This window comes from Culex pipiens, chromosome 3, assembly GCF_016801865.2.
Source record: "Culex pipiens pallens isolate TS chromosome 3, TS_CPP_V2, whole genome shotgun sequence".
Classification (NCBI taxonomy): Eukaryota; Metazoa; Arthropoda; class Insecta; order Diptera; family Culicidae; genus Culex; species Culex pipiens.
Window position 1 is genome coordinate 140,468,960 of NC_068939.1, and position 25,799 is coordinate 140,494,758.

At 34.8% G+C, this 25,799-nt stretch overlaps 3 protein-coding genes across 3 annotated transcripts in view; all 3 read left to right on the forward strand.

The window, feature by feature from the left end:
• Positions 1 to 12,519, forward strand: part of LOC120431725 (uncharacterized) — a 28,775-nt gene extending 16,256 nt beyond the window's left edge. The window contains exons 9-14 of the mRNA XM_052709981.1: positions 5,697 to 5,832; positions 5,873 to 6,371; positions 11,020 to 11,399; positions 11,462 to 11,641; positions 11,701 to 12,124; positions 12,182 to 12,519. Coding sequence (XP_052565941.1) covers positions 5,697 to 5,832; positions 5,873 to 6,371; positions 11,020 to 11,399; positions 11,462 to 11,641; positions 11,701 to 12,124; positions 12,182 to 12,408 — 1,846 coding nt within the window. The 3' untranslated portion in view covers positions 12,409 to 12,519. The remainder of the gene's footprint in view (positions 1 to 5,696; positions 5,833 to 5,872; positions 6,372 to 11,019; positions 11,400 to 11,461; positions 11,642 to 11,700; positions 12,125 to 12,181) is intronic.
• Positions 12,520 to 14,245: 1,726 nt separating this feature from the next.
• Positions 14,246 to 19,446, forward strand: LOC120431723 (cytochrome P450 4C1-like). The gene is made up of 9 exons (XM_039596851.2): positions 14,246 to 14,256; positions 14,621 to 14,668; positions 15,282 to 15,413; positions 15,656 to 15,834; positions 15,899 to 16,151; positions 18,380 to 18,506; positions 18,567 to 18,737; positions 18,808 to 19,231; positions 19,289 to 19,446. Exons 1-9 carry the CDS (start codon positions 14,246 to 14,248, stop codon positions 19,444 to 19,446), a joined length of 1,503 nt encoding a protein of 500 aa, XP_039452785.2.
• A 2,179-nt stretch (positions 19,447 to 21,625) lies between these two features.
• Positions 21,626 to 25,799, forward strand: part of LOC120417545 (cytochrome P450 4C1-like) — a 43,893-nt gene continuing 39,719 nt past the window's right edge. Inside the window, exon 1 of the mRNA XM_052710138.1 lies at positions 21,626 to 22,035. Within this exon, the coding sequence (XP_052566098.1) occupies positions 21,690 to 22,035 (346 nt within the window). The 5' untranslated portion in view covers positions 21,626 to 21,689. The remainder of the gene's footprint in view (positions 22,036 to 25,799) is intronic.

Sequence of the window (25,799 nt, forward strand, 5' to 3'; positions counted from 1 at the left end):
GAATGCGCGTGGTTTCCAGATAATTCATAACCGATTATCACGGGATTCGCGGGAAAGTGAGATTGGAACGATGTTTCAAAACGAAGTTTTTTTTTCGAATGACTTGTTAAATTTCAATTTTTGTTTTTAAAAATCTAGGACATTTACAAGATAAAACTTTCTACCATACAAATAATCAAATGAACGTAAATTGACTCATTAACAGAGCAACTTCAGGCTTTGGTTATTGTGAATCAAACTATTTTAGACAAGTAAAAATAAACAAAAATACAAAATAACAACAAAATAACATCAAATGACCTCAAAATGACTTCAAAATTACCTCAAAATAACAATAAAATAGCTACAAAATCACAACAAAATTAATTTAAACTGACTACAAAATTACACAAAAAATACAGCAAAATAACAATAAAATTACTTCAAAATTACAATAAAATCACAGCAAAATTACAAAAAAATTACAACAAAATTACAACAAACCTACAACCAAATAACAAAAAAAAATACAACAAGATTACAACAAAGTTACAGCAAAACTACTTTAAAATAACTACAAAATTGCTACCAAAATACATAAGAATTACAACAAAAAACTATAAACTGACTACAAAATTACAAAAAATTATAAAAAAATAAAGCAAAATTATGACAAAAAATACAAAAAAATACAATAAAATTCAAAATAACAACAGCATTATAACAAAATTAAAACAAAATGAGAACAAAATAACACAAAACATACAAAAATACAATAAAATTACATCAAAATAACAATAAAATAACAAAAAAATTCAACAAAAATTGCAACAAAATTACAACAAATTTCAATAAATTACAACAAATTACAACGCAGTTACAACAAATTAACAACAATATTACAACAAAATTACATGAAAAATACAGCAGAATTACTTCAAAACTACAAAAAAATAACAACAATATAACAACAAAGTTAGAACAAAATTACAACAAAATTATAACAAAATTAACGTTAAAAAGGGGTGACTTTGATAGGTTTGAGATTTTTCAGCAAAATGAAGAGAAAAATAAAAAAAAAGAACGGAATGGTTTAGAAACATACTGACCGTAGAAGAATTGAACACATGCCTCAAAAAGAACTTTTCATACAAAAGTTAGCTAAGAATAGTTAAGAAAATGTCGATGAAAGTCAATATTTTAATCTTCTGAAAGTGTCAAGATTTTCTCAATGAACATGATTTTGAATCGGAAAACGGAATGCATTTTCGAAATTTTTGGACAATTTTCTTTTAAGAGAAGGTTAAATAAGTTTGTAAATAATAAATAAGGCTGGTACAAATATTTTTAAAAGTTTTTGTCACCCCCCCCCCCCCCCTTCAAAATTGGAACGAAAAATCAGGGGAAAAAACATATTTTTGCAATAAACTTCAAAATTTCAATGAAAATTCAAGTGCAACCAGCTGAAATCAAATTAAAATACATTCTTCTGCGTTTAAAATCATTTTTAGTATGTTTGGGTTTATTAAAAAATCCTAAGATTTTTCGATACAATTTTTGTTTTTGTCAGATCTTAGATTTTTTGAAAACTAATGATTGCAAAACAACTGAACTAGTGTAAAATGTATTTTAAGACACTTTTTTCATTTAAATGTGAAGACTATGGCTTGTTATTTAAATTTTTATTTTTTTGCCCCCCCCCCCCCCCTTGACCTCTGCCAGGGCCGAGGGACAAAAACTTTTTTAAATATTTGCATCGGCCTAATATGTGTTATGAAAAACAATTTAAAAAATTTCCAAATTTATAGGCAATTTCAGTTGAACAAATTTCATGTCAAATGTGAAGACTTGTGATTCTTGTTTCAAATTTAGTATGAAATGCAATATAAATCGATAATTTTTATTAACAAAACTAATTTTTAAAAATTTAACGTAAAATGACGACTTTTAAACAATTGTACCCAAAATGTATAAATACAGCCATTCCACGTCAAACAGGAAGTCTCCAAATCAAAACTGCTCCGATTTGGCTCAAATTTGGAGTGGGGGTTCTTTGGCCCAAATAATTAGACCCGTATTTTTTTGTTTGGCGATTAGGGTGGTCCTATCCGAAATAGGGTGATCCAAAAAATTGCGTTTTTCGTCGATTTTCGCAAAAACCACATTTTTCAAAAAATCATATCTCCGGAACGGCTGAACCAATTTTGGAGCGCCACAATTCGAAAAAAGGTTATAAGTTGGGTTTTTAAGGAAAAATATGTTGAGGTCCAAAAAAACTAGCTGAATATTTGAAAAGGTCCTATGAAAATTTCATTTGCCGATTTCAAGGTCTCGGGACCAAAGAGCCTATGTCTGAAAATATTTTTCCCTGATTCCTTGTAATATTTTACATAACATATCAAAAAATTGCGAATATCCATTAACACGTTTCGGAGATATGATTTTTTGAACATAAAAACTGGGTTTTCCGACGCAAAAACTGAAAAATGACGAAAACGGGTAAAAATCAACTTTTTCACTAAAACTGTGATAACTCAAAAATTTCAGCGATGACCTATACATGTTTAGGTACCAAAATTTTCATAATTGAAAGACGCAACTTTTGGTACCCTAACATATATAGATCATCGCTGAAATTTTCAAGTTATTACAGTTTTAGTGAAAAAAGTTGATTTTTACCCGTTTTCGTTATTTTTCAGTTTTTGCGCGCGGCGCGTCGAAAAACCCAGTTTTTATGTTCAAAAAATCATAATGTGGTTTTTGCGAAAATCGTCGAAAAACGCAATTTTTTGGATCACCCTATTTTGGATAGGACCACCCTTATCGCCGAAAAAAAAAAATACGGGTCTAATTATTTGGGCGAAAGAACCCCCACTCCAAATTTGAGCCAAAACGGAGCACTTTTGATTTGGAGACTTCCTGTTTGACGTGGAATGGCTGTATATATTGTTGAAAAGCTTATAATCTTAGTTAACTAAACGAAACGAAACGAAACTATTGGCACTACGCCCCCCGGGGCATGGCCTTCCTCTAACGTGGGATTTCTGCTCCAGCGCCTCTGACGAGACAGGAGAAACCGGGACCGACGTTTTACTTCACCATCCGATAGAAGCTCAGTGGATAAGGCGGGAATCGAACCCGCGTCTCATAGCATCATCGGGATCGGCAGCCGAAGCCGCTACCCCTGCGCCACGAGACCCACCAGTTAACTACCAGTTAACTAAACATAAACATTGATTTTTTTTCTTCAAAACTATATAAGCTTTTTCAGTGATGGTATATTTGACGTGAAAATAAAGTTTTAACATCTTAAATATTATTTTAACAAGAAAAACTATAACTATCAAAATCACCCCGGAATTTAAACTAAGATTTTTTAACGTTATTATTTTTCTAAACACTTTAGAAAAACTTTTTGTCCAAAACAGCGCATGGATTTTGTGTTGTCTACCCCAGTACATGTTTTAAAAATAATAACCTTACCTGTTGGAAAATATTCCAAAAACAAATTGAAATCTTATCAACGTCACCGCGGTTTACGGTACTATAAAATTACTACAAAGTTTCTACAAAATTACATAAAAATTACAACAAAATAACTACCAAATTACTACAAAACCACAAAATTACTACTAAATAACTACAAAATTACTATAAAATGACTACAAAATAGCAAAAAAATAACAACAACAAAATTAAAAAAATAACCCAACATTTTTAGTGTGCACCTCGTTGGTTGTACAAAGTACACAATCAAAACAAAACAAATGGTAGTGTGTGTCTGAGAGAGACGAGTAAAGAAGGTATCGAACTAAAAATTTACTTAGGAAATATTCAAATCATTGGGGTTTTGTGTAACAAAGTGTCTATTTTTTCAAGACATAATATTATTTAGACTATCTGAACTGACAAATCTGACATTTTTTTTTCTGACATTGAAAACGTAATGCGATCTGTAGCCCCGAAAATCATTCTATTTTTCGAAGATCCATATTCTAGGCAATAGTCAAAAAATAATAACCGCTTTGACGAACAGCTTCTGGTTAAACTTTGAGTCTACTTGACCAAAAGAGCATACCCAGTAGGGTGTTTCATCCAAAACCAAAAGTTCTCAGAATCAGGCAAACCGAGGTTCCCCTAGTAGAGGATACCCATAGGGACTCTCATGCCAAATATCAGCCTATTTGGTTGAGAATTGGCCTGTCCCCAGCAGTTTAAAGTTTACATGGAAATTACTATGGGATTTTTGTGCTTTTCGTTCAATTGTTCCTACAGGTTTGGGGACAACATGGATTCACTCGGAATAAAGACAGGTGTGTAGGTGATGGTCCAATGAACACATTCCAGAAGGAATTAGGCTTGTCCATTCTGTCCTCAAGGTGCGCATTGGATCGACGTCCGGTGTCTCCAAAACCAACGATTCATCCTTCAAAAGCATCGCATTTCCTTAGTATGCTATGACGGCTAGGTGAAAACCACGACGCCCCATATGAGACGGTGAACACGTGGAGAGGCATCGATTGCATTATTAACACAAAATCATCATTTTACGATATTTAGAATAGTTGAAATTCTTCCAGGAACATCAATAGTTATAATTTTAGTACTTTAATAGTAGTTTATGCAACAAGTTGCAAAAAGAAGATTTTTTCAGCACGAGTCGTACATTTATCCAACGAGGTTCACCGAGTTGGATAAATACGAAGAGTGCTGAAAAAATCAAGTTTTGCAACGAGTTCCATACAACATTTTTTGCAATTCCAAAAAACACACACTGAGTGAAATTGTATGTCAAATTTTCATGTATTTTGTCAATAAATCGCTTAAATCAAAAAAATGTTGAAAAGTGTTACTTTACGAAACAAGTGCTGAAAAATTCATCTTTTCAGCACCCATTTGAGTGCTGAAAAGTAGAACTTTTCAGCATTTATTTTGAAAAGTGTTGCTATTCGATTCTGTTATTTTTGGTACAGAAAAGTAGGCTATTTCGTCGTTCAAGAATGACAGGAAAAGTAAGTAGTTTCACGACGGAATTGCAAAAAGAATGTTTCTGATCCAAAACTCGAGTAGATGCTCTGCCACGTGTTCACCGTCTGACATGGGGCGTCGTAACTTTCTCCTAGCCGTCATAGCATACTAAGGACAATGTGTACATTTGAAGGATGAATCGTTGGTTTTGGAGACACCGGACGTCGATCCAATGCGCACCTTGGGGACAGAATGGACAAGCCTAATTCCTTCTGGAATGTGTTCATTGGACCATCACCTACACACCTGTCTTTATTCCGAGTGAATCCATGTTGTCCCCAAACCTGTAGGAACGATTGAACGAAGAGCATAGAAATCCCATAGTAATTTACATGAAAACTTTATACCGCTGGGGACAGGTCAATTCTCAACCAAATAGGCTGATATTTGGCATGAGAGTCCCTATGGGTATCCTCTACTAGGGGAACCTCGGTTTGCCTGATTCTGAGAACTTTTTTGTTTGGCTGAAACACCCTAATACCCAGCCCATTAATAAGTGCATCAGACATGTTGCTTCACTAAGGTTATCTAGCTCTTGCAACTCTTGAATCATTTCGAACACCCCAACAATATGCTGGAGAAAGCCCATAACACCTTCTCTTCTCGTCGCGGAGGTTTTGTGTTGTCTGGGAGGTGCAGCCAAAATTGAAGAGGCAAAAAATATGCTTATGGTGTGACTTACTCCACAGACACACCACCAACATCTACCATATCGCGTTCTTGACATTCAACCGGGGGTTGCGACCCGGGGAGGGGCACGTGCCGGTTGGCGCTCCTCACTCAGTCCCGTACCCGAGTGTCTATCGCGTCAAGAACAAGATCAGGGTAATTGTCGGCTCTATCCGTCAATTAAAGTCTTTGAAAGCTGCTGATACCGGAGCGCACTGATCGGGGAGATCGGGTTTGTTCTATACGAGAAGAAACAATAAAATCTCTCGCCACGCCACTGTCCGAACCAGTCCGTTCCAGGTCGAGTGTTACGTTACAAGTGTGTCCGGTTACGTGCCTGAACATGGTCCTCGTGGAGCTTATCCTGCTCCTGATGGTAGCCGCCGGGTTGGGGCTGCTGTTGTATCTGCGGAGTAAATCTTTCGCCAGCCGGTTGCCACCAGTTCAGCCGTACCATCCGGTGATCGGAAATGCACTACTCTTCGTGGGGAAGTCCGACGAGCAGCGGTTCGTGAATATTGCTCGAGCCTTTGCCCATCCGGCTCGGTTGTTTAAATTTATGGTACTCGGGTATCCGATGCTGGTCACCAACGAGCCGGAAGTGGCGCAGAAAATTCTCACCAGCACCGAGTGTCTTGAGAAGCCGTTCCTGTACGATTTCTTCAAGCTGGACTATGGACTGTTTGCGGCGCATTGTGAGTGATTTTTGAGGGAAACATTTGGACTGTTAAATGGTGGTTGAGAGACTGATTTGTTTTCTCAAATGTGACATGGGTAGTTAAAATGTGAAATACAAAACAGTGCAGTGAATCAACATAATCGAAGGAGCTAAATTAGAAATCTTTGTGTATTTGAATTTCTGAGATATTGTGAAATCTGTTGCAAACGGTATAGAAAACAATTGAAAATTCACAGTCTGCGATTATCAAGTCGACGTGCACGTCCTATTGGCCTATCTACAATCACTTAACATAGAAAATTGTACTCAGTGTAGGAGTTTGACAAGATAGCACGAGCAGATCGCACTTACTACTTTCTTATGAAGAGTGATAACTTTGCACGAGGTTTTTTTACAGTTGAATATTTCAGGAATTAATTTAAGGGTAATTCTCTACCAACTCACACGATATCGGGAAAAGTTGCCCTGACCCCTCTTCGATTTGCGTAATCACGAATCTGAGGTCCGTTTTTTGATATCTCGTGACGGAGGGGCGATACGAACCCTTCCATTTTTAACATGCGAAAAAAGAGGTGTTTTTCAATAATTTGCAGCCTGAAACGGTGACGAGATAGAAATTTGATGTCAAAGGGACTTTTATGTAAAATTAGACGCCCGAGTTAATGGCGTACTCAGAATTCCGAAAAAACGTATTTTTCATAAAAAAAAACACTAAAAAAGTTTTTAAAATTCTCCCATTTTCCATTACTTGATTGTAAAAATTAAGGATCATGCCATTTTATGGGAAATTTAACCCCTTCCCGCCCAGAGCAAAATTGAGATTTTTTACGTTTTTCTACATTACTTGTAACTGGATCAACCAAATTGGATGTAATTTTAATGGTTATACGTAAGGCTACCAACTCTTGCTGAGCAAAAATCCGTACACTTTGCCGATATGACACCATGGTGTAACAAAAACTGTCAATGAATTATTTAGATAAATTGAATTTAATAAATTTGAGAATTAAAAATATAAAACTGTGTCGTTTTTAAAGCTAACAAATTTCACCAAATGCTATCAGAGTGCTTATGACTTCCACGTTTGAAAGTATTCATAAAATAAACCGTGATTTGAATCAAATCATTATGTTCTTCAATTTTTCTTTGTTAAACGTTTAAACGTTTACGAAATGTCAAGTTTGCTTTTACGAATAATATCGTTCTTGGTGTTTTCACGAACACTTTTCCAGAGTTTTTTTTATTGAAAAGGTCCTATAACATGTGAAACAAGGGGTTTCCAGCATTGTGTCAGACTGGTCACTAATCCGGAATTACTTGGAATTTGAGCAAGTAATTTTGTAATTCTGGATTTACTGAGTAATTCCATGGTAATCCTGGTAATTCCTAATAATCCCAGTAATCCTGGTAATTCCATAATTCTTGTTTGTGAAAACATACTTCAGAAAATAATAGAAAAATAAAAAATAACTGTTAAAAAGATAATTACGATAAACATTTTATGATTCTATTTATTTCCTATTAATTTTCATGTATGAAACCAAAGTTACAGCTAGTACGGGATCATTCGGATTTTGAGTAAGTAATTCAGTAATTCCAGAATTATTCCGCAATTCTGCAGTAATTCCTTGCTTTTCCTTGATGCTTTTTATGGTTGTAAGAAGTACAGAGCGGATTCGAAATGTCCGCCAATTTGGATGCTCTCTAATTCAAATGTATCCGGATGAAAAACACTCAAACGTTAAAATCAGTCATCAAACTGACGTTGATGTTTACCACATTATTCGATGATTTCCAAGTAGGGCGTCCAATTTTCTCGGGTTTTGAGTTTACCAGAAAACGGAAAAAATATATTTTTTATCCCGGGAAATTTTTGAAAACGTCATAAAATCTATGTTTTCTTTATATTCGTTATGTTTTAAAAATCAAACTCATAGCTCAATACTATAAAAATCAATCTAAACAGGGATAGCAGTTTTAGATAGTTTTGAAGATTTTTTTATTCTTTGTTGTGCTTTGAATTTTAAATGCACTCAAACGCCAAAATCAGTTAACAAAATGATGATGATATTTACCCAATTGTTCGATGATTTCCAAGCAGGACGTCTAAATTTCCCAGGTTTTGAGTTTCCCGGAAAACGGGAAAAATATTTATTTATTCCCGGGAAGTTTTTGGTTTTTGAAAAAGTCATAACATCTATGCTTTCTTTATATTTGTTATGTTTTTCAAGCTTTAAATTTATAGAATTAGCTCAATACTATTAATATCAATCTAAACAAGGATAGCCAACGCCCAAGGCTCCTAAAAAGTTGGAACGGTAACTTCAACTCGCTGGTTCTCGGGCATAACTCAACCAATCAAGATGATTCTTCTTTCCAGTGATTTGTTAGATGTCTAGATGATTATAGAACTTTGCAGAACTTAATTCGATCAAATCTGTAATTTTTGCGATCAAAAACATCGTTCCAACTTTTTTTTTGCGTGTAAAAAAAATCGTCAAAAATTCCGCGGCGGCAGTCGTTTTAAAAAAGGTGGAACGATGTTTTTGATCGCAAAAATTACAGATTTGATCGAATTAAGTTCTGCACAATTTTAGGATCATCAGACATTCTTACAAATCACTGGAAACAAGAATTGTCCCGATTGATTGAGTAATGCAAGTTAGACATGCGTTGGGCGTTCCAGTGTTAAACATTTTTTTGCTGTTCTCTGATGTGCTTTGAATTTCATATGCACCACATTTCTAATTCAAATTAAATAAGTATCTTAAAAATATTTATTTTTTATTTATTTCTATATGACATGAATAAAACAGCTTAAAAATTGGTTTAAGATGTCTAAAAACAAAAATGACAACAAATAAAATGGTACCAATTAATGTAAAATTTTAGAAAAGTTTAAACTTATTAATTATAATACTTATTTAATTTCCAGGCCAGATTATGATTTTTGTTTATTTCCGGAAATTCCCCCTACAACATATAAAAATCCCGGGAATTTTGTGCTGGGAATTCCCGGGATGGACGTACTATTGCCAAGCACGTGGTTTTGTGCATTTGACAGCTGTCATTCGATCCAATTCTCAATATGCTGGAAGCTAGGCAGTAATTTCAAGTTATTTTTATAAATTTGAGCAATTCTGCGTGGTTTCTGAAAATCCCAAGTAATTCTGGGAAATCAAAGTAATTCATGACATATTGCCAGTAATCCTGGTAATTCCATTTAGACTGGTCAGTAATCCTTGATGCTGGAAACCCCTTGATGTGAAACACAACAGTTTATAGGACCTAAAAAACTCTATATTTGTTAATTTAAATGTTCAAATGTTTTCACAAGTTTCAGAAAGCCTTTGGAAACAGATAAATATATTTAGTAAGGAATTTATAAAAGAACAATTCTACAGTTTTTTTAAAGGTCCTATCAACATATGAAAGACAATAGTTCAAAACCCTAGAATTATTGATGATTAAGTTAGAATTGAGGAAACCCCGGAAAACTCCCCCTTTTTAAATCAAACTCACGAAAAAATAAAAATTTCTAGTTAACAAAAGCTTCGACCAAATCAAAAAAGCAATCCAATGATTAAAAAGTTGTTAAAATTCCGTACGAATGTGTATTATGCGTTAAATTCTCTACAAAAATTCCGGCCAGTTAAAAATCCGCGAAGAGGCTCGAAAATCCGTAAGGTAAGGAAAAAATCCATACAGTTGGTAGCCTTAGTTATACGTTAACATTCTATACAAACTAATGCAGGTTGAACCAAGTTGAAAAATTGCATGGTTGCAGAGAAATTTAATTTTGAAGACAAAAATTAGTGGTGCTCTGGAGTAACCATGGGCGTTAGAGGGTTAATGTTTTCAAATCTACATTGACCCAGAACGGTCATTTTTTCATTCAGAACAAAATTTTTCATTTTAAAATGTTGTGTTTTTTTCCCACTTTGGAGGGTTATTTTTTAGAATGTAACAATGTTCATGGTCAGTATATATAGAACAATTAAAAAGATTAAAAAAACATATTTTGCGTTGAAAAACATAAACATAAGGAAACATAATACCCACTCTTTTAAAAACATATAAAATTATATAGAAAATATTGAAAGAGTCATTTTGTGGATCTGTACATCAAAATTTCAACAATTATTCTTAATAAGCCAAATAAATTCTTATGTAATTTAATGCTTCAGTATGCATGTCGATTACTAAGTATTCCACTGTTCCGCTTTTTCCACAAAACATTTTTATGTATGTACCAGACCAATATATTTTTCATTTTTTTCAGATCTTAATTTCAGGTCCTTGGATTAGTAACAAACTTTGCAGTTTAGTTTTTCATACTCACTTAAGTTGTTTGGAAAGGAGTTTTTAAAATAATTGGTAATAATTAAAAGTTTTAAACACTTAAATTTTAATTTTTTCAAAGATATTGATTCATGCTTGCAGTATGTGCTAAATCTATAAATTTCCTACATTGGAAATAAGATCTTGCTTGGTCTTCATGTAACTGCGGATAATTTGCTTGTTGCTTAAGAAATCAAATATTATTATCTGTTTGGCCCTGTTTCTCGACAATAACTTGGTATTTTTTAAATCGATAATCTGTTATAAAATGAATTGGCGTAAGTCCAAAGTAAAGGTAACATTGATTTCTTCACATTTCACAGACGACATCTGGAAAGGCCAGCGCAAATCGCTAAATCCAACGTTCAATCTGAAGATCCTGCACGGTTTCATCCCCCTGTTTGACAAGTGCGCCCAGGCTCTGGTGCGCAAGCTGGACACCTTTCCGGCCGGGGTGAGCCTCAACATTACGGACTGCATGCTGCGCTGTACGCTGGAGATGGTGGTGGCCACGACCATCGGGGTGGACATCAACAAGAACCGCGGTGCCGATCGGCTGATGGCGTTGATCCAGAAGGGCTTCCATCTGGCGTCTAAACGGTTGGTGCGGATCCACTGGTACAAGGATTGGATGTACCGGTTTACTAGTGATTACCGGGAGGATGTGAAGCTGCGAGCGGAGGCGTACACGTACGGGAATGAGGTGAGCGGTTGGGATGTTGGTCGATATGATAACTAATTTAGGCAATTGTTTCAACATTTCAGATCCTACAAGATGCTATCGATCGTAAAGCTCGGGAAGCCGCCGCACCGGAAGTAAGCGACCCGGAGTGTGATGGCTACCGCAAGCCGCAGATTTTCGTAGACCAGCTGCTGGAAGACCTGGAAGGTCGCAAATTCGAAGACATCGAAACCATCCACAACGTTTACACGATGATTGTAGCGGTATGTGTTTTGTAACTCGAGGTCAACGTAAGATCACGATGACTTCTTTTCAATTTCAGGGCAGTGACACTTCCGGCACGGAAATGGGCTACGTGGCACTCTCGCTGGCACTCTACCAAGATTTGCAGGAGAAAGTGTACCAGGAGATCGTGACCGTCTTTCCCCCCGATAGCGAAACAAAATTCAGCCCGGAATCGCTCAGACAGCTCCAGTACACGGAAATGTTCCTCAAGGAGTGTCTGCGGCTGTTCCCGATTGGGCCACACATTGTGCGGCAGACCAAGCAGGACATCGAGCTGGAAGGAGTTCGCGTCCCGCAGGGAAACATTCTGATCGTCAGCATCTACAACATCCACCGCCGGAAGGACATCTGGGGCTCGGATCCGGACCGGTTTGATCCGGAGAACTTTTCGCCGGAACGGAGCGCTGGCAGGCATCCATTCGCTTTTATTCCGTTCAGTGGAGGCACGAGGAATTGTATCGGTGAGAATACTTTGAAATATATGGGTAGTTACGTACTTAAAGATTCTTTTTGATAAGGATCTCGCTACGCAATGATCAGTATGAAGATCATTCTGGTGCATTTGCTGCGAAACTTCAAGTTGAAGACGCACTGGAGCTTGGAGGATCTGCGCTTCCGGTTTGAAGCACTGCTGAAGACTTCCAAAGATCCCGAGGTGTACCTGGAGCGGCGGGATGTGACAACGCTGGTTGGAGTGAACAGTAACGATACTGCGTACACTAATGGTAATGCTTGTTTTGAATAAATTATATTTGAAACGTTGTTCTTTTATTGTTCTTGAGTCATCTTAAAATGATGTAATACGAAGTTAATAAAAAGTAGGTTCTTTATGTAGATCCCACTTTATTTTACATGGCTTAGAACTGACCTGTCCTAAGTACGATGACTAATCAGTCGTGTATTATTGAATTCATAGGAGAAATATACCCATTTTAAGTCTTATAGTGTTCCATTAAATTTACTAAAACCAAGCAGACCAACCAGAAGTGCAACTTTTGTGAACATTTCTGTTTAATTTGATTTTTACTAAAAGTTATTCTATTTCTTTTACAAGCCCTTTAATAAAAATATTTCCCAAGTGTATGCTTATCTGACGAGAATGCACTGAGTCCCACCCATTTTTCTATTTTCAGCTTAGTTCTTTTTTTTCTCCTAGCGCTCTTATGAGTCTGCCTAGTGCTGCCATTTTTGACGAAATTTTAAGCGAACTCTCACGAAAAGTGGCATTTATAGAGAACGTTTCCTGGCATCACTGGCCCACTCCAAGCCTTTGCTTCTCGCTCTGTTTTCTTGAGCCTTCGATTTGAATAGGTGTAAACGTCAAGTGACTCGACGCGTTTGTTTTTTTGATTGCGCTTGCAAATTAACGTCATGTTTTGGGCTTATTTTTCAACTGAGTGACTAACTAATGTGCCAAAGTGCATGTTGCCGGCAGTTGGAAGCAATTTCATATTGCTTATTGCGAGATAAAATCACGTTTCTCCATCGCTGTGAGGGACAGGAGATTATTGCCGCCTAACTACCGCAGTGTAAAAATCAGCAAGTTGAACTGAAATTCTGCGTTGATTTGGCTGTTAACTTGGTTTGTTTTGAATATTTTCCAAAAAAAATCAGCTGAAAACTCAAGTCAATCTTTGACAAAAGCCAAAAATTTGTTTTGCAGTTGTCATGCGGCTGTCATGCGACCATTATCTTGCGGTCGTATCACCGCGCGTGAACTCTAATTATTAACGCCCGCAGTATTATCTTAAGCGCTGTGAAAACGTTAGCGCAAGTTAAAAGATATTGATGGCGACTTTCGTTAAGCTTGCGTGTTGATGTATGTGCAAACAAAATGATAAGAAATGGTCTCGAAACATAGAGATTATGATCAAAAGTGCATTAAATTTGATCTTTTTGGCCAGTTTGCGTGCTTACCAGAAATTATTTTTTTTTTGAGTTTTAATGAAGCATCAAACTTTCTATATGGCGATGAGAGGTGTTTGATTGAAAAGGGTATATTTCCCCTACGTATACTTTGTTGCGGTTCCCATTACTAAAACACTCATTGCATAAAGGATGAGCCGTAACTGTATATTGTTTGGTTTTTTTTCTGTTACATTACGAGTTGACTGACTGATAAGGGTAGTATTAGTCATTCTCTATGTCCCTATAATGGCAAAAACAGTTCAAAAAATATTTAGCTTTAAATGGTTGCGGTAGTTTATTGGTGTTTATTTTTTTTACTTTTTATTGTTTTCTGTAAAAATACAAAATTCGGCATGATGTGCCCAATAAATCAACATCTACCCTTTCAATGACCAGGTAATGCTAATTGGAAGGAATATTTAAACGAAAAAAATCTCTCCGTAAGGTCAGTTCCACTTCGAAAGCCTATCGGACCGATAGTTTAAGATGGGTTTTGGGATTGCAGTACTTCTGCTACACTCAAAATAATTTTCACCACAAAGCTGCATGAACATATAAGTGATTTTTTTCCATTAAGTTAATCAGGCAACATTGACGTGAATTCCCGGTGGATGCTAAATCTGCAGCTTGCCAACCCATGATGGCTTTTCATTATCGCATCAGGTAGAATAAGCATGAAACTCACGTGAGTTGTGCATGCCTTTTCATGCATAATCCACATGAGCATCACGTAGAAACTACATGAATTTTACTGCGGGTTTTGCTGCTTTTTTTATTGGATTATTTCTTATTATTCTTATTAAATAACACGCATTGGAAAGTTTTTGATATTTGATTTATTTTCAAAACACGTAGAAGTTGGAATACATCGCACCAAATCACACTAGATAAATCACTCAAAACACTTCAAACTCAACAAAATGAACACTGCTGGTCGTCGTTCCCTTCTCCGGGTCAAATCTTGCTGTCCGAGAATGAATGTTGCGACGTGAATCATTGAGGTGCTGGCTGACGGATTTTGGCCTCTAATGGTGAACTTTTCGTAACAGCAGCAGCCGACGGGGAAGGATTTTTGTGGTGCTCATCCTGATCGCTTGGTGCCACCTTCCGATGATGCATTTTGGTGTCCTTTTGTTTTTAGTTCTCTGAAAAAAAAACAATATAAACACACAGATTAGTGTTGATTTTCTTTACAAAAAAATGAAAAAACACTTACCATCCGATCCGGAACATTGTACAACGAGCGATTCTTGAAATCATTTGTGTGCCTAGCAAAAAACTCTAACTTATTTGCTCGCACTTCATGCCGAGTCGAGCGCCGGGACGAAACTGATGATGAGATCCTCGACAAGCGAACCGAAATTTTCAGACAGGAATTTCATGCAACCATCCACAACTTTTCACCACAAAATTGCATGAAAAGGTGTATGATTTTTTTCCATACCAGTTTCCATGCGGGTGTTGCAAGTTTATCATGCAAAAACAAAACCAGCTGACTGTATGCCACGCCTCCAAATTTTCAGGCATGATTTCCACGTGATATATAGTTGTGTGAGTGTGAGCTGCGTGATAATCAAACAGAGTTGACATGAATGCATGGTGACAGTTGCATGACTCACGTGAAATGTTGTTTGAGACCAAAAATTGACTGCCACCGGAATTTTCATGCGTCTCTGTGGTGAAAGATTTTTTGAGTGTAGTGACGACCAGCTTGGTCCGACTTTTTCTGTACATCCGAAGCAAGTCATTTGCGAGCCGTTTACCGGTTGTTGAACCTTGTCACCCGGTTATTGGCAACGCGATGCTCGTCGTCGGCATGAGCAGTGAGCAGCTTTTCAACAACATAGGGGAAATATACCCATTTTAATCACACTAAGCCGTTCGACCAATTCTCATCACTTTTGCCGTTTTCCGCTATTAAATCAACATTTTCAGATGTATCAACAATGAAGAGTTGCTTGCTCACTTTAAGTTGAGCTATTTATTACTTTGGAACAGTCAAAAACACTTTATTTACGCTTTAATTCATGATCAAAGTGCTGATAGGCCAATAATAGAAATAGGCTGAGAAAGGGTATAGTTCCCCTATCACGTGCGCTGGCGAATCCCGCCAAATTGTTCCGAGTGATGGCCACCGTCATGCCGGTAGTGGTCACAAACGATCCGGACATGACGCAGAGGATTCTCACCAGCCCCGACTGTTTGGAGAAGGCATTTCTGTACAAGTTCTTCCGGTTGGATAGTGGACTGTTTGCTGCAAACTGTGAGTCGATTTAGCTTTCAGTGATGTCAGTTCAGAAGATGTTTTCATCCTGTTTATCCCTCAGATGACCTTTGGAAGGCTCAGCGCAAAGCGATTAATCCCACCTTTAACCTCAAGATTTTGCACAAGTTCATTCCGTTGTTCGACAAGTATGCGCAAGAATTGGTGCAAACCCTGGGAGCATTTGCAGATGGAAGGGCACTGAATTTATCGCCTTTCATGCATCGATGCTCAATGAAGACAATTTGTGCTACAACAATGGGGGTGGTTATTGATGAAGACTCGGATGCTGATAGGTTTGCGGAACTTCTGCAGAAGTGAGCCGATGTTTTTGTTTTTGTTTTTGTTTTTGTTTTTGTTTTTGTTTTTGTTTTTGTTTTTGTTTTTGTTTTTGTTTTTGTTTTTGTTTTTGTTTTTGTTTTTGTTTTTGTTTTTGTTTTTGTTTTTGTTTTTGTTTTTGTTTTTGGTTTTGTTTTTGTTTTTGTTTTTGTTTTTGTTTTTGTTTTTGTTTTTGTTTTTGTTTTTGTTTTTGTTTTTGTTTTTGTTTTTGTTTTTGTTTTTGTTTTTGTTTTTGTTTTTGTTTTTGTTTTTGTTTTTGTTTTTGTTTTTGTTTTTGTTTTTGTTTTTGTTTTTGTTTTTGTTTTTGTTTTTGTTTTTGTTTTTGTTTTTGTTTTTGTTTTTGTTTTTGTTTTTGTTTTTGTTTTTGTTTTTGTTTTTGTTTTTGTTTTTGTTTTTGTTTTTGTTTTTGTTTTTGTTTTTGTTTTTGTTTTTGTTTTTGTTTTTGTTTTTGTTTTTGTTTTTGTTTTTGTTTTTGTTTTTGTTTTTGTTTTTGTTTTTGTTTTTGTTTTTGTTTTTGTTTTTGTTTTTGTTTTTGTTTTTGTTTTTGTTTTTGTTTTTGTTTTTGTTTTTGTTTTTGTTTTTGTTTTTGTTTTTGTTTTTGTTTTTGTTTTTGTTTTTGTTTTTGTTTTTGTTTTTGTTTTTGTTTTTGTTTTTGTTTTTGTTTTTGTTTTTGTTTTTGTTTTTGTTTTTGTTTTTGTTTTTGTTTTTGTTTTTGTTTTTGTTTTTGTTTTTGTTTTTGTTTTTGTTTTTGTTTTTGTTTTTGTTTTTGTTTTTGTTTTTGTTTTTGTTTTTGTTTTTGTTTTTGTTTTTGTTTTTGTTTTTGTTTTTGTTTTTGTTTTTGTTTTTGTTTTTGTTTTTGTTTTTGTTTTTGTTTTTGTTTTTGTTTTTGTTTTTGTTTTTGTTTTTGTTTTTGTTTTTGTTTTTGTTTTTGTTTTTGTTTTGTTTTTGTTTTTGTTTTTGTTTTTGTTTTTGTTTTTGTTTTTGTTTTTGTTTTTGTTTTTGTTTTTGTTTTTGTTTTTGTTTTTGTTTTTGTTTTTGTTTTTGTTTTTGTTTTTGTTTTTGTTTTTGTTTTTGTTTTTGTTTTTGTTTTTGTTTTTGTTTTTGTTTTTGTTTTTGTTTTTGTTTTTGTTTTTGTTTTTGTTTTTGTTTTTGTTTTTGTTTTTGTTTTTGTTTTTGTTTTTGTTTTTGTTTTTGTTTTTGTTTTTGTTTTTGTTTTTGTTTTTGTTTTTGTTTTTGTTTTTGTTTTTGTTTTTGTTTTTGTTTTTGTTTTTGTTTTTGTTTTTGTTTTTGTTTTTGTTTTTGTTTTTGTTTTTGTTTTTGTTTTTGTTTTTGTTTTTGTTTTTGTTTTTGTTTTTGTTTTTGATGTATATGTTAATCACATTTCAAAACGGCGTAATTTTAGTTGTTTTTAGGCAAAAACTTTTGTTTTAAAGGTTCGATTTACTTACTCTTGGAAAGAAATGTATGTTTTGATAAGCTCTAAAAATGTCTAGAAACCCCCTACTCGCTATTATGCTAGAATTGATAAGGCTGGTACAAATATTTTTAAAAGTTTTTGTCACCCCCCCCTTCAAAATTGGCCCAAAAAATCAGGGGGCAAAAAAAATATTTTTACAATAAACTTCAAAATTTCAATGAACATTCAAGTGCAACCAACTGAAATCAAATTAAAATACATTCTCCTGCGTATAAAATCATTTTTAGCATGTTTGGGTTTATTAAAAAATCTTAATATTTTTTGAAAATTTTCGATGCAAAATCTTTTTTTTCGATACAATTTTTGTTTTTGTCAGATCTTAGATTTTTTGAAACCTAATGATTGCAAAACAACTGAACTAGTGTAAAATGCATTTTAAAACACTTTTTTCATTTAAATGTGAAGACTATGGCTTGTTATTTAAATTTTTATATTTTTTTTATTTTTTTGCCCCCCCCCCTTGACCTCGGCCAGGGCAGAGGGACAAAAACTTTTTTAAATATTTGCATCGGCCTAAACAAAAAAAAAATTTTTTGACAAATTCCTCATAATCACAAAAATTATTCTCAAAATTTCCCGTTAAAATAAGCGCCATCTCGCCATCCCACTAAAATAAACATTGCTGAACCAACCTATAAATTGATCCACCCAAATGTTATCAGCAAGCTAGTATGATGGCTTCGGAATGTAGTTTTTGTTAATAAAAGTGTTGTTATTTTTTCTCGTCAGAACTTTCCATTTGGCATTCAAGAGATTATTTCATGTTCATTGGCATGTTGATTGGATGTACCGCTTGACCAAAGATTACAAGAAAGATGAAAAGATTAGAGAAGAAATTTACAAGTATGGTGATGAGGTATATTTTTGATAAATTTAAAGTAATTTCTGTAGTTATTATTGAGTTTTCTATATGCAGATAATGCGAAAAGCTGCTGAGCGACACTCAAGACGAATGAATCTGTTCAAAAGAGAAGATGATGATTGCTGCAAGTTACAAATCTTCATGGATCAGATGCTGAATACTAACAGTGGAAAAAAGTTTTCGGACATCGAAATCAATCACAATTTCTACACGATGATTGTTGGGGTAAGATTGAAAAGGTTTTGAATGCTTGAAAGGTGGTGATAAATGTAAAACAGCTTTCTTTGAACTTTAGGGCAGTGACACTACTGGAATCTTTTTGGGTTACATTGCCATAGCACTTGCCGCAAACCAAGATATCCAGGAAAAAGTGTATCAAGAGATCTGTACGGTATACCCTCGAAACAAAGAAGTGATTTTCACTCCAGAGTCCCTCAATCAGCTTCTCTACACCGATATGTTCCTCAAAGAATGCTTGCGACTATTTCCAGTGGTACCGATGGTGGTTCGAAAAACACTTCGTGACGTTGATTTGAACGGATTTCAAGTACCCAAAGGAAACATACTGATTGTCAGTATTTACAACCTCCACCGGCGCAAGGACATCTGGGGACCGAATGCAAACCGCTTTGATCCGGAGAACTTCTCCGCGGAACGGTGCGCTGGAAGACATCCGTATGCTTTTATTCCGTTCAGTGGGGGAAACAGAAATTGCCTTGGTAAGTTAGCGCGAAAATAATCGCAATTTAGTTAACTGAAAGATGCCTCGATTTTAGGCTATCGATATGCGATGATCAATATGAAAATAGTTGTGGTGCATCTTTTGAGGACCTTTAAGCTTACATCCGATTGGCGGTTGGAAGATCTCCGTTTTCGATTTGAAGCATTGCTGAAGACAGCCGCAGATCCAGAGATTCGACTGGTGCGACGGTAATGTCCAAATGTAAAAATAATAAGTTATGTGTTTAAAAATAATAAATATCTCATTTTAAGTGTAATCAAATCACTTTACAAAACGATTTAAATAAGACATTGTAATTCGTTATGGGTAATTCTTCGCCAACTCACACAGCAGTTGCCCCGACCCCTCTTCGATTTGCGTGAAACTTTGTCCTAAGGGATAACTTTTGTCCCTGATCACGAATCCGCGGTCCATTTTTTGATATCTCGTGATGGAGGGGCGGTACGACCCCTTCCATTTTTGAACATGCGAAAAAAGAGGTATTTTTCAATAATTTGCAGCCTGAAACGGTGATGAGATAGAAATTTGGTGTCAAAGGGACTTCTATGTTAAATTGGACGCCCGATTTGATGGCGTACTCAGAATTCTGAAAAAACTTATTTATCATCGAAAAAAACACTAAAAAAGTTTTAAAAATTCTCCCATTTTCCGTTACTCGACTGTAAAAATTTTTGGAACATGTCATTTTATGGGAGATTTAATGTACTTTTCGAATCTACATTGACCCAGAAGGTCATTTTTTCAATTGGAACAACATTTTTCATTTTAAAATTTCGTGTTTTTTCTAACTTTGCAAGGTTATTTTTTAGAGTGTAACAATGTTCTACAAAGTTGTAGAGCAGACAATTACAAAAATTTTGATATATAGACATAAGGGGTTTGCTTATAAACATCACGAGTTATCGCGATTTTACCAAAAAAATATTTCGAAAAAGTTGGTCGTCATCGATCATGCCCGTTCATGGTCACCCGCGACAGACACGGACGACGAAACAAAGAGAAACGCAAAATGTAACTTTTTCAAAACTTTTTTTCGTAAAATCGCAATAACTCGTGATGTTTATTAGCAAACCCCTTATGTCTATACATCAAAATTTTTGTAATTGTCTGCTCTACAACTTTGTACAACATTGTTTCAATCTAAAAAATAACCCTGCAAAGTTAGAAAAAACACGAAATTTTAAAATGAAAAAAATTATTTTAAATGAAAAAATGACCCTTCTGGTCAATGTTGATTCGAAAAGTACATTAAATTTCCCATAAAATGACATGTTATAAAATTTTTTACAGTCGTGTAACGGAAAATGGGAGAATTTTTAAAACTTTTTTAGTGTTTTTTTTTTGATTAAAAATAAGTTTTTTCAGAATTCTGAGTACGCCATCAAATCGGGCGTCTAATTTTACATAGAAGTCCCTTTGACACCAAATTTCTATCTCATCACCGTTTCAGGCTGCAAATTATTGAACAACACCTCTTTTTTCGCATGTTAAAAATGGAAGGGGTCGTACCGCCCCTCCGTCACGAGATATCAAAAAACGGACCTCGGATTCGTGATCAGGGACAAAAATTACCCCTAAGGACAAAGTTTCACGCAAATCGAAGAGGGGTCGGGGCAGCTTTTCCCGATTTCGTGTGAGTTGGTAGAGAATTACCCTTATATGTACACAGAAAAAAATATGGTAATATTCATCAGGAAATGGAGACAGATTTTGTGTAAGAAAAATGATTAATTTTACCTTTTGAAAAAGTTGAACCTGATGAATATTCATCAAAAACTGATGAAAATTCATTATTTTCAGAGGTCAAATTTATCATTTTCTTGACACAAAATCTGTCACCATTTTCTGATGAATATTACCATAATTTTTTTTTCTGTGTATATCTATAACTTAATTAATCGAAATTAATTAAATATAGTATTAAAATCGAATAACTTGATATTTTATAGGATTTTATAAGATTCAAAAAAGTTTCAAATCTAAAGTTACCCAAAAGAATTTTTTTATTTCGAAGATAAATTTTCATTTATGAATATATTTTTTGTGACTATGCAAATTTTTGTAAGATGTTGTAAATTTGCGAATATGTGCTTGAATTTAAACGACAATATCTGATCTGGTTACCAAAACAAGTTTGACTTTTCCTTATATATCAAATCAAGAATTTTGAATCAGAAATATTATTTAAACAGTGATAATATAATTAATTAAATCCACATGTATTTCTTTTTCATTTGTGGCTCAAAAAAAGGTTCCAAAATTGTGTGAATACTGTATCCCAAAAAACGGATGTACTGTATAAACAAACGGCCCCGCCAACAACAAACGAGCGCCCTTGCTGAAACCTCGTTCAGTTTCGTGGTGATACTCGTGCAAGTATGTCCGAGGTGTAAAATCAAATAGTTTAAACTTTACGAGAACCCGTCAGTGAAATCATGCTGCTGACCCTCGCGTTGCTCGCCGGCCTTTGGATTGCCACGTACGTGCGTTTCCGGCTGCGGTACCGGTTCGCGGATCGAATTCCAACGGTTACACCCTTCCGGTTCTTCTTCGGCAACGGGTTGGAGTTTTATCGGAAGAACTCTTACGAGATTTTCAATGTGCTGTGTAAGCCCACCCGTGACCAGCATCGGATCTTCAAGTTGTGCTTCGGACCGATCCAGGTGCTTTGCCCGGCCCATCCGGACCTGATCCAGCAGGTGCTGTGCGGAACGGCCAGCATGGAAAAGCCCCAGCAGTACCGGTTTTTGCGCGTCAACTTTGGACTACTGGCCTCAAAATGTAGGTAAACGGAGCATACAGTATGTAAAAAAAGTATTTACACCCCTTGGGCACAATGCACATTTTGTGATGAAACATGTAAAAAATTTAAAGTTTGACAGGAACCTAGTAATACGTTTTGTTCAGAAACTCATGCCAAACATTTTGCTACAAAAAACTCATGAAAAGATGATTTCTATAAAAAGTTATACAACAAATACTATTACGAAAATAAAATAGGTGCAAAAAAAGTTTGTACACCTTTTGAAAAATTAACATAAATAATGTTATTTGTTGACAAATCACCATAAATCCAGTCTCCCAACTCCAAATAGGCATCCTTGACTGATTAAAAAAATAATTTGGATTGAATATAAAGTTTACTAACTACTTAGTATAAAAGTTTATATAACTCTGGAAATTCTATATAAAACTTATCTAAACTTAATTTTGCAAACTTTTAATTCAACTAAATGTCAATATATTACCATATAATTGCTAAATAAACATTTTGGAGTGGGTATAACACCGTTTTGGTGGTATTTGTATCGATAGAATAGATTTTTCGTTGGAATTTCGTACCAACCCGGAATTACGTCGTAGGAAAATCCGCCGGCATCCGAACCGGTCCACGATTCACAAGTTAACCTATGTGGAATCGGAAAGGGCATAAAATTTCCGATCTTTTGATACCCAAACATCTAGGTTTTCTTTAAAACTTACGTTTTTAAATACCTAAGCAAAAACGTTGTTATGGTTGCGTTTGAGCAACCTGCCTAAAATGTATGGAATTTCGTAATTTTTGTTCTCGTGGATCAAACTTACTTTTTGCCCAGGTATTTAAAAACGTAGGTTTTAAAGAAAACCTAGATGTTTGGGTATCAAAAGATCGGAAATTTTATGTCCTTTCCGATTCCACATAGGTTGACTTGTGAATCGTGTACCGGTTCGGATGCCGGCGGATTTTCCTACGACGTAATTCCGGGTTGGTACGAAATTCCAACGAAAAATCTATTCTATCGATACAAATACCCCCAAAACGGTGTTATACCCACTCCAAAATGATTATTTAGCAATTATATGGTAATATATTGACATTTAGTTGAATTTAAAGTTTGCAAAATTTAGTTTAGATAAGTTTTATATAGAATTTCCAGAGTTATATAAACTTTTATACTAAGTAGTTAGTAAACTTTATATTCAATCCAAATTATTTTTTTAATCAGTCAAGGATGCCTATTTGGAGTTGGGAGACTGGATTTATGGTGATTTGTCAACAAATAACATTATTTATGTTAATTTTTTGAAAGGTGTACATACTTTTTTTGCGCCTTTTTTATTTTCGTAATAGTATTTGTTATATAACTTTTTATAGAAATCATCTTTTCATGAGCTTTTTGTAGCAAAATGTTTGGCATGAGTTTTTGAACAAAACATATTACTAGGTTCCTGTCAAACTTTAAATTTTTTACATGTTTCATCACAAAATGTGCATAGTGCCCAAGGGGTGTAAATACTTTTTTTACATACTGTAAAATGGGGTTGTCTGGAGTTGATTGATATTTTTGAAGTTAAGCCCAGAAAGTCCTCGAGTTTATGGAAATGGAAATGGAAAACAGAAAGTTGGAGTACCCGAGCAGACGGAAATAACTTTGGAAGGTCAGTTTTTGATATTGTGAGAAGATCGAATTATGTTATTGGAATGATCGGATTAGTTGTTAAAATAACAAAAATCAATAACAAAGATTTGTTCGAAAAATAACTTAAACTGTTATTATGTTGTTATTGCAATAACAAACCAATAACACAGAAGGAATCATGAAGGAATAACAAGATTTGATATTTTGTGTGGAGAGGTGGAGCAGCATAATAACAAAAAATGTTATTGAACTGGTATGTCTCCATAACAAAAAAAGTTATTGTTTTGGTTTATTTACTTACTTACTTTACTTTACTTTTATTGGCGCTACACCATTAGCTTGGCCTGCTGCACGATTCTCCGCCAACAAGCTCGGTCCATGGCTGCAATTCTCCAATTTCGCGGCGCACCCACACTTTCTAAATCGCTCTCCACTTGGTCCACCCACCTCGCACGTTGCACCCCCCTACGTCTTGTTCCTACCGGCTCCGACACAAACACCAACTTCGCAGGATTGATCTTCTGGTTCCGTTGGCTCAAGTGGTCGGCTCGTTCCGGCATCCTTGCAACATGACCCGCCCACTGCAACCGTCCAGCCTTCGCGACTTTCCGGATGCTTGGTTCGTTGTAGAGTTGTGCAAGTTCGTGGTTCATTCTCCGCCGCCATCCGTCGCTCTGTGAAAATAATAACAGTTTTTGTTATTCACATTTCAAAAATTCTCAATAAATAAATCAATTCCTTTAGAGAATATTACAAAATTAAAAAAAAAATTAACTCTCAAAAATAATTTTATCGGATTAATTTCAGCTTGAAATGACCCCGACGAAATTGGTCAAAATTATCCCATATTTCTAGTCAATTTTAGCAAAGTCCCTTAGGGGGTATATCAAATAATTAAAAAAATCAACTTCCAAAATTTCAACTTTTTAGAATAATTTTAGCTTAAGGACCCCATTTCATGGCCAAAATAATGACCCTGACGAAATTGGTCAAAGTTATCCCATATTTCTAGCCAATTTTAGCAAAGTCCCTTAGGGGGTATATCAAATAATTTAAAAAATCAACTTCCAAAATTTCAACTTTTTAGAATAATTTTAGCTTAAGCACCCCATTTCATGGCCAAAATAATGACCCTGACGAAATTAGTCAAAATTATCCCATAGTTCTAACCATTTTAAACAAAGTTCTTTAGAGGGTAAATCAAATAATTAAAAAAATCAACTTCCAAAATTTCAACTTTTTAGAATAATTTCAGCTTAGGGACCCCATTTCATGGCAAAAAAAAAGGACCCCGACGAAATTGGGCAAAATTATCCCATAGTTCTAGCCAATTTTAGCAAAGTCCCTTAGGGGGTAAATCAAATAATTAAAAAAAAATCAACTTTCAAAATTTTAACTTTTCAGAATAATTTTAGCTTAAGGACCCCATTTCATGGCCAAAATAATAACCCTGACGAAATTGGTCAAAATTATCCCATAGTTCTAACCATTTTAAACAAAGTCCTTTAGGGGGTAAATCAAATAATTAAAAAAATCAACTTTCAAAATTTTAACTTTTCAGAATAATTTTAGCTTAAGGACCCCATTTCATGGCCAAAATAATAACCCTGACGAAATTGGTCAAAATTATCCCATAGTTCTAACCATTTTAAACAAAGTCCTTTAGGGGGTAAATCAAATAATTAAAAAAATCAACTTCCAAAATTTCAACTTTTTAGAATAATTTTAGCTTAAGGACCCCATTTCATGGCCAAAATAATGGCCCCGATGAAATTAGACATAATTATCCCAAAGATCTAAACATATTTAACAAAAGAAAAAATAATAACAGATTGTGTTATGGACACTTAGAAACTTTTCCATTTGTGCGATTTATGGTAATTTTATTTCTAAGTCAGTATACCGAACGAATAACAAATTTTGTTATTAGGAGAGTTTTTGAAATGTATAACATTTCCTCTTATTAGCGTGTTATTAAACATTTTCAATGTAATATCCCTTCAATACCAAATTTTGTTATTTTATCAGGAACTGTTATTATTTTTTCTTCTTGAAGTTGAACTTCAGGATAAAATAATAACACTTTTTGTTATTTTAACAGGATTTGTTATTGAAATATTATTAATTTTGTTATTACCGTCTGCC

What these genes read in the sequence shown, in the direction of transcription:
- LOC120431723 (XM_039596851.2), top strand. An exon ending in TTTGCGGAACTTCTGCAGAA is followed by an intron (nt 16,152 to 18,379) that starts GTGAGCCGATGT and finishes TTTTCTCGTCAG; the next exon opens with AACTTTCCATTTGGCATTCA. An exon ending in TCTACACGATGATTGTTGGG is followed by an intron (nt 18,738 to 18,807) that starts GTAAGATTGAAA and finishes TTTGAACTTTAG; the next exon opens with GGCAGTGACACTACTGGAAT.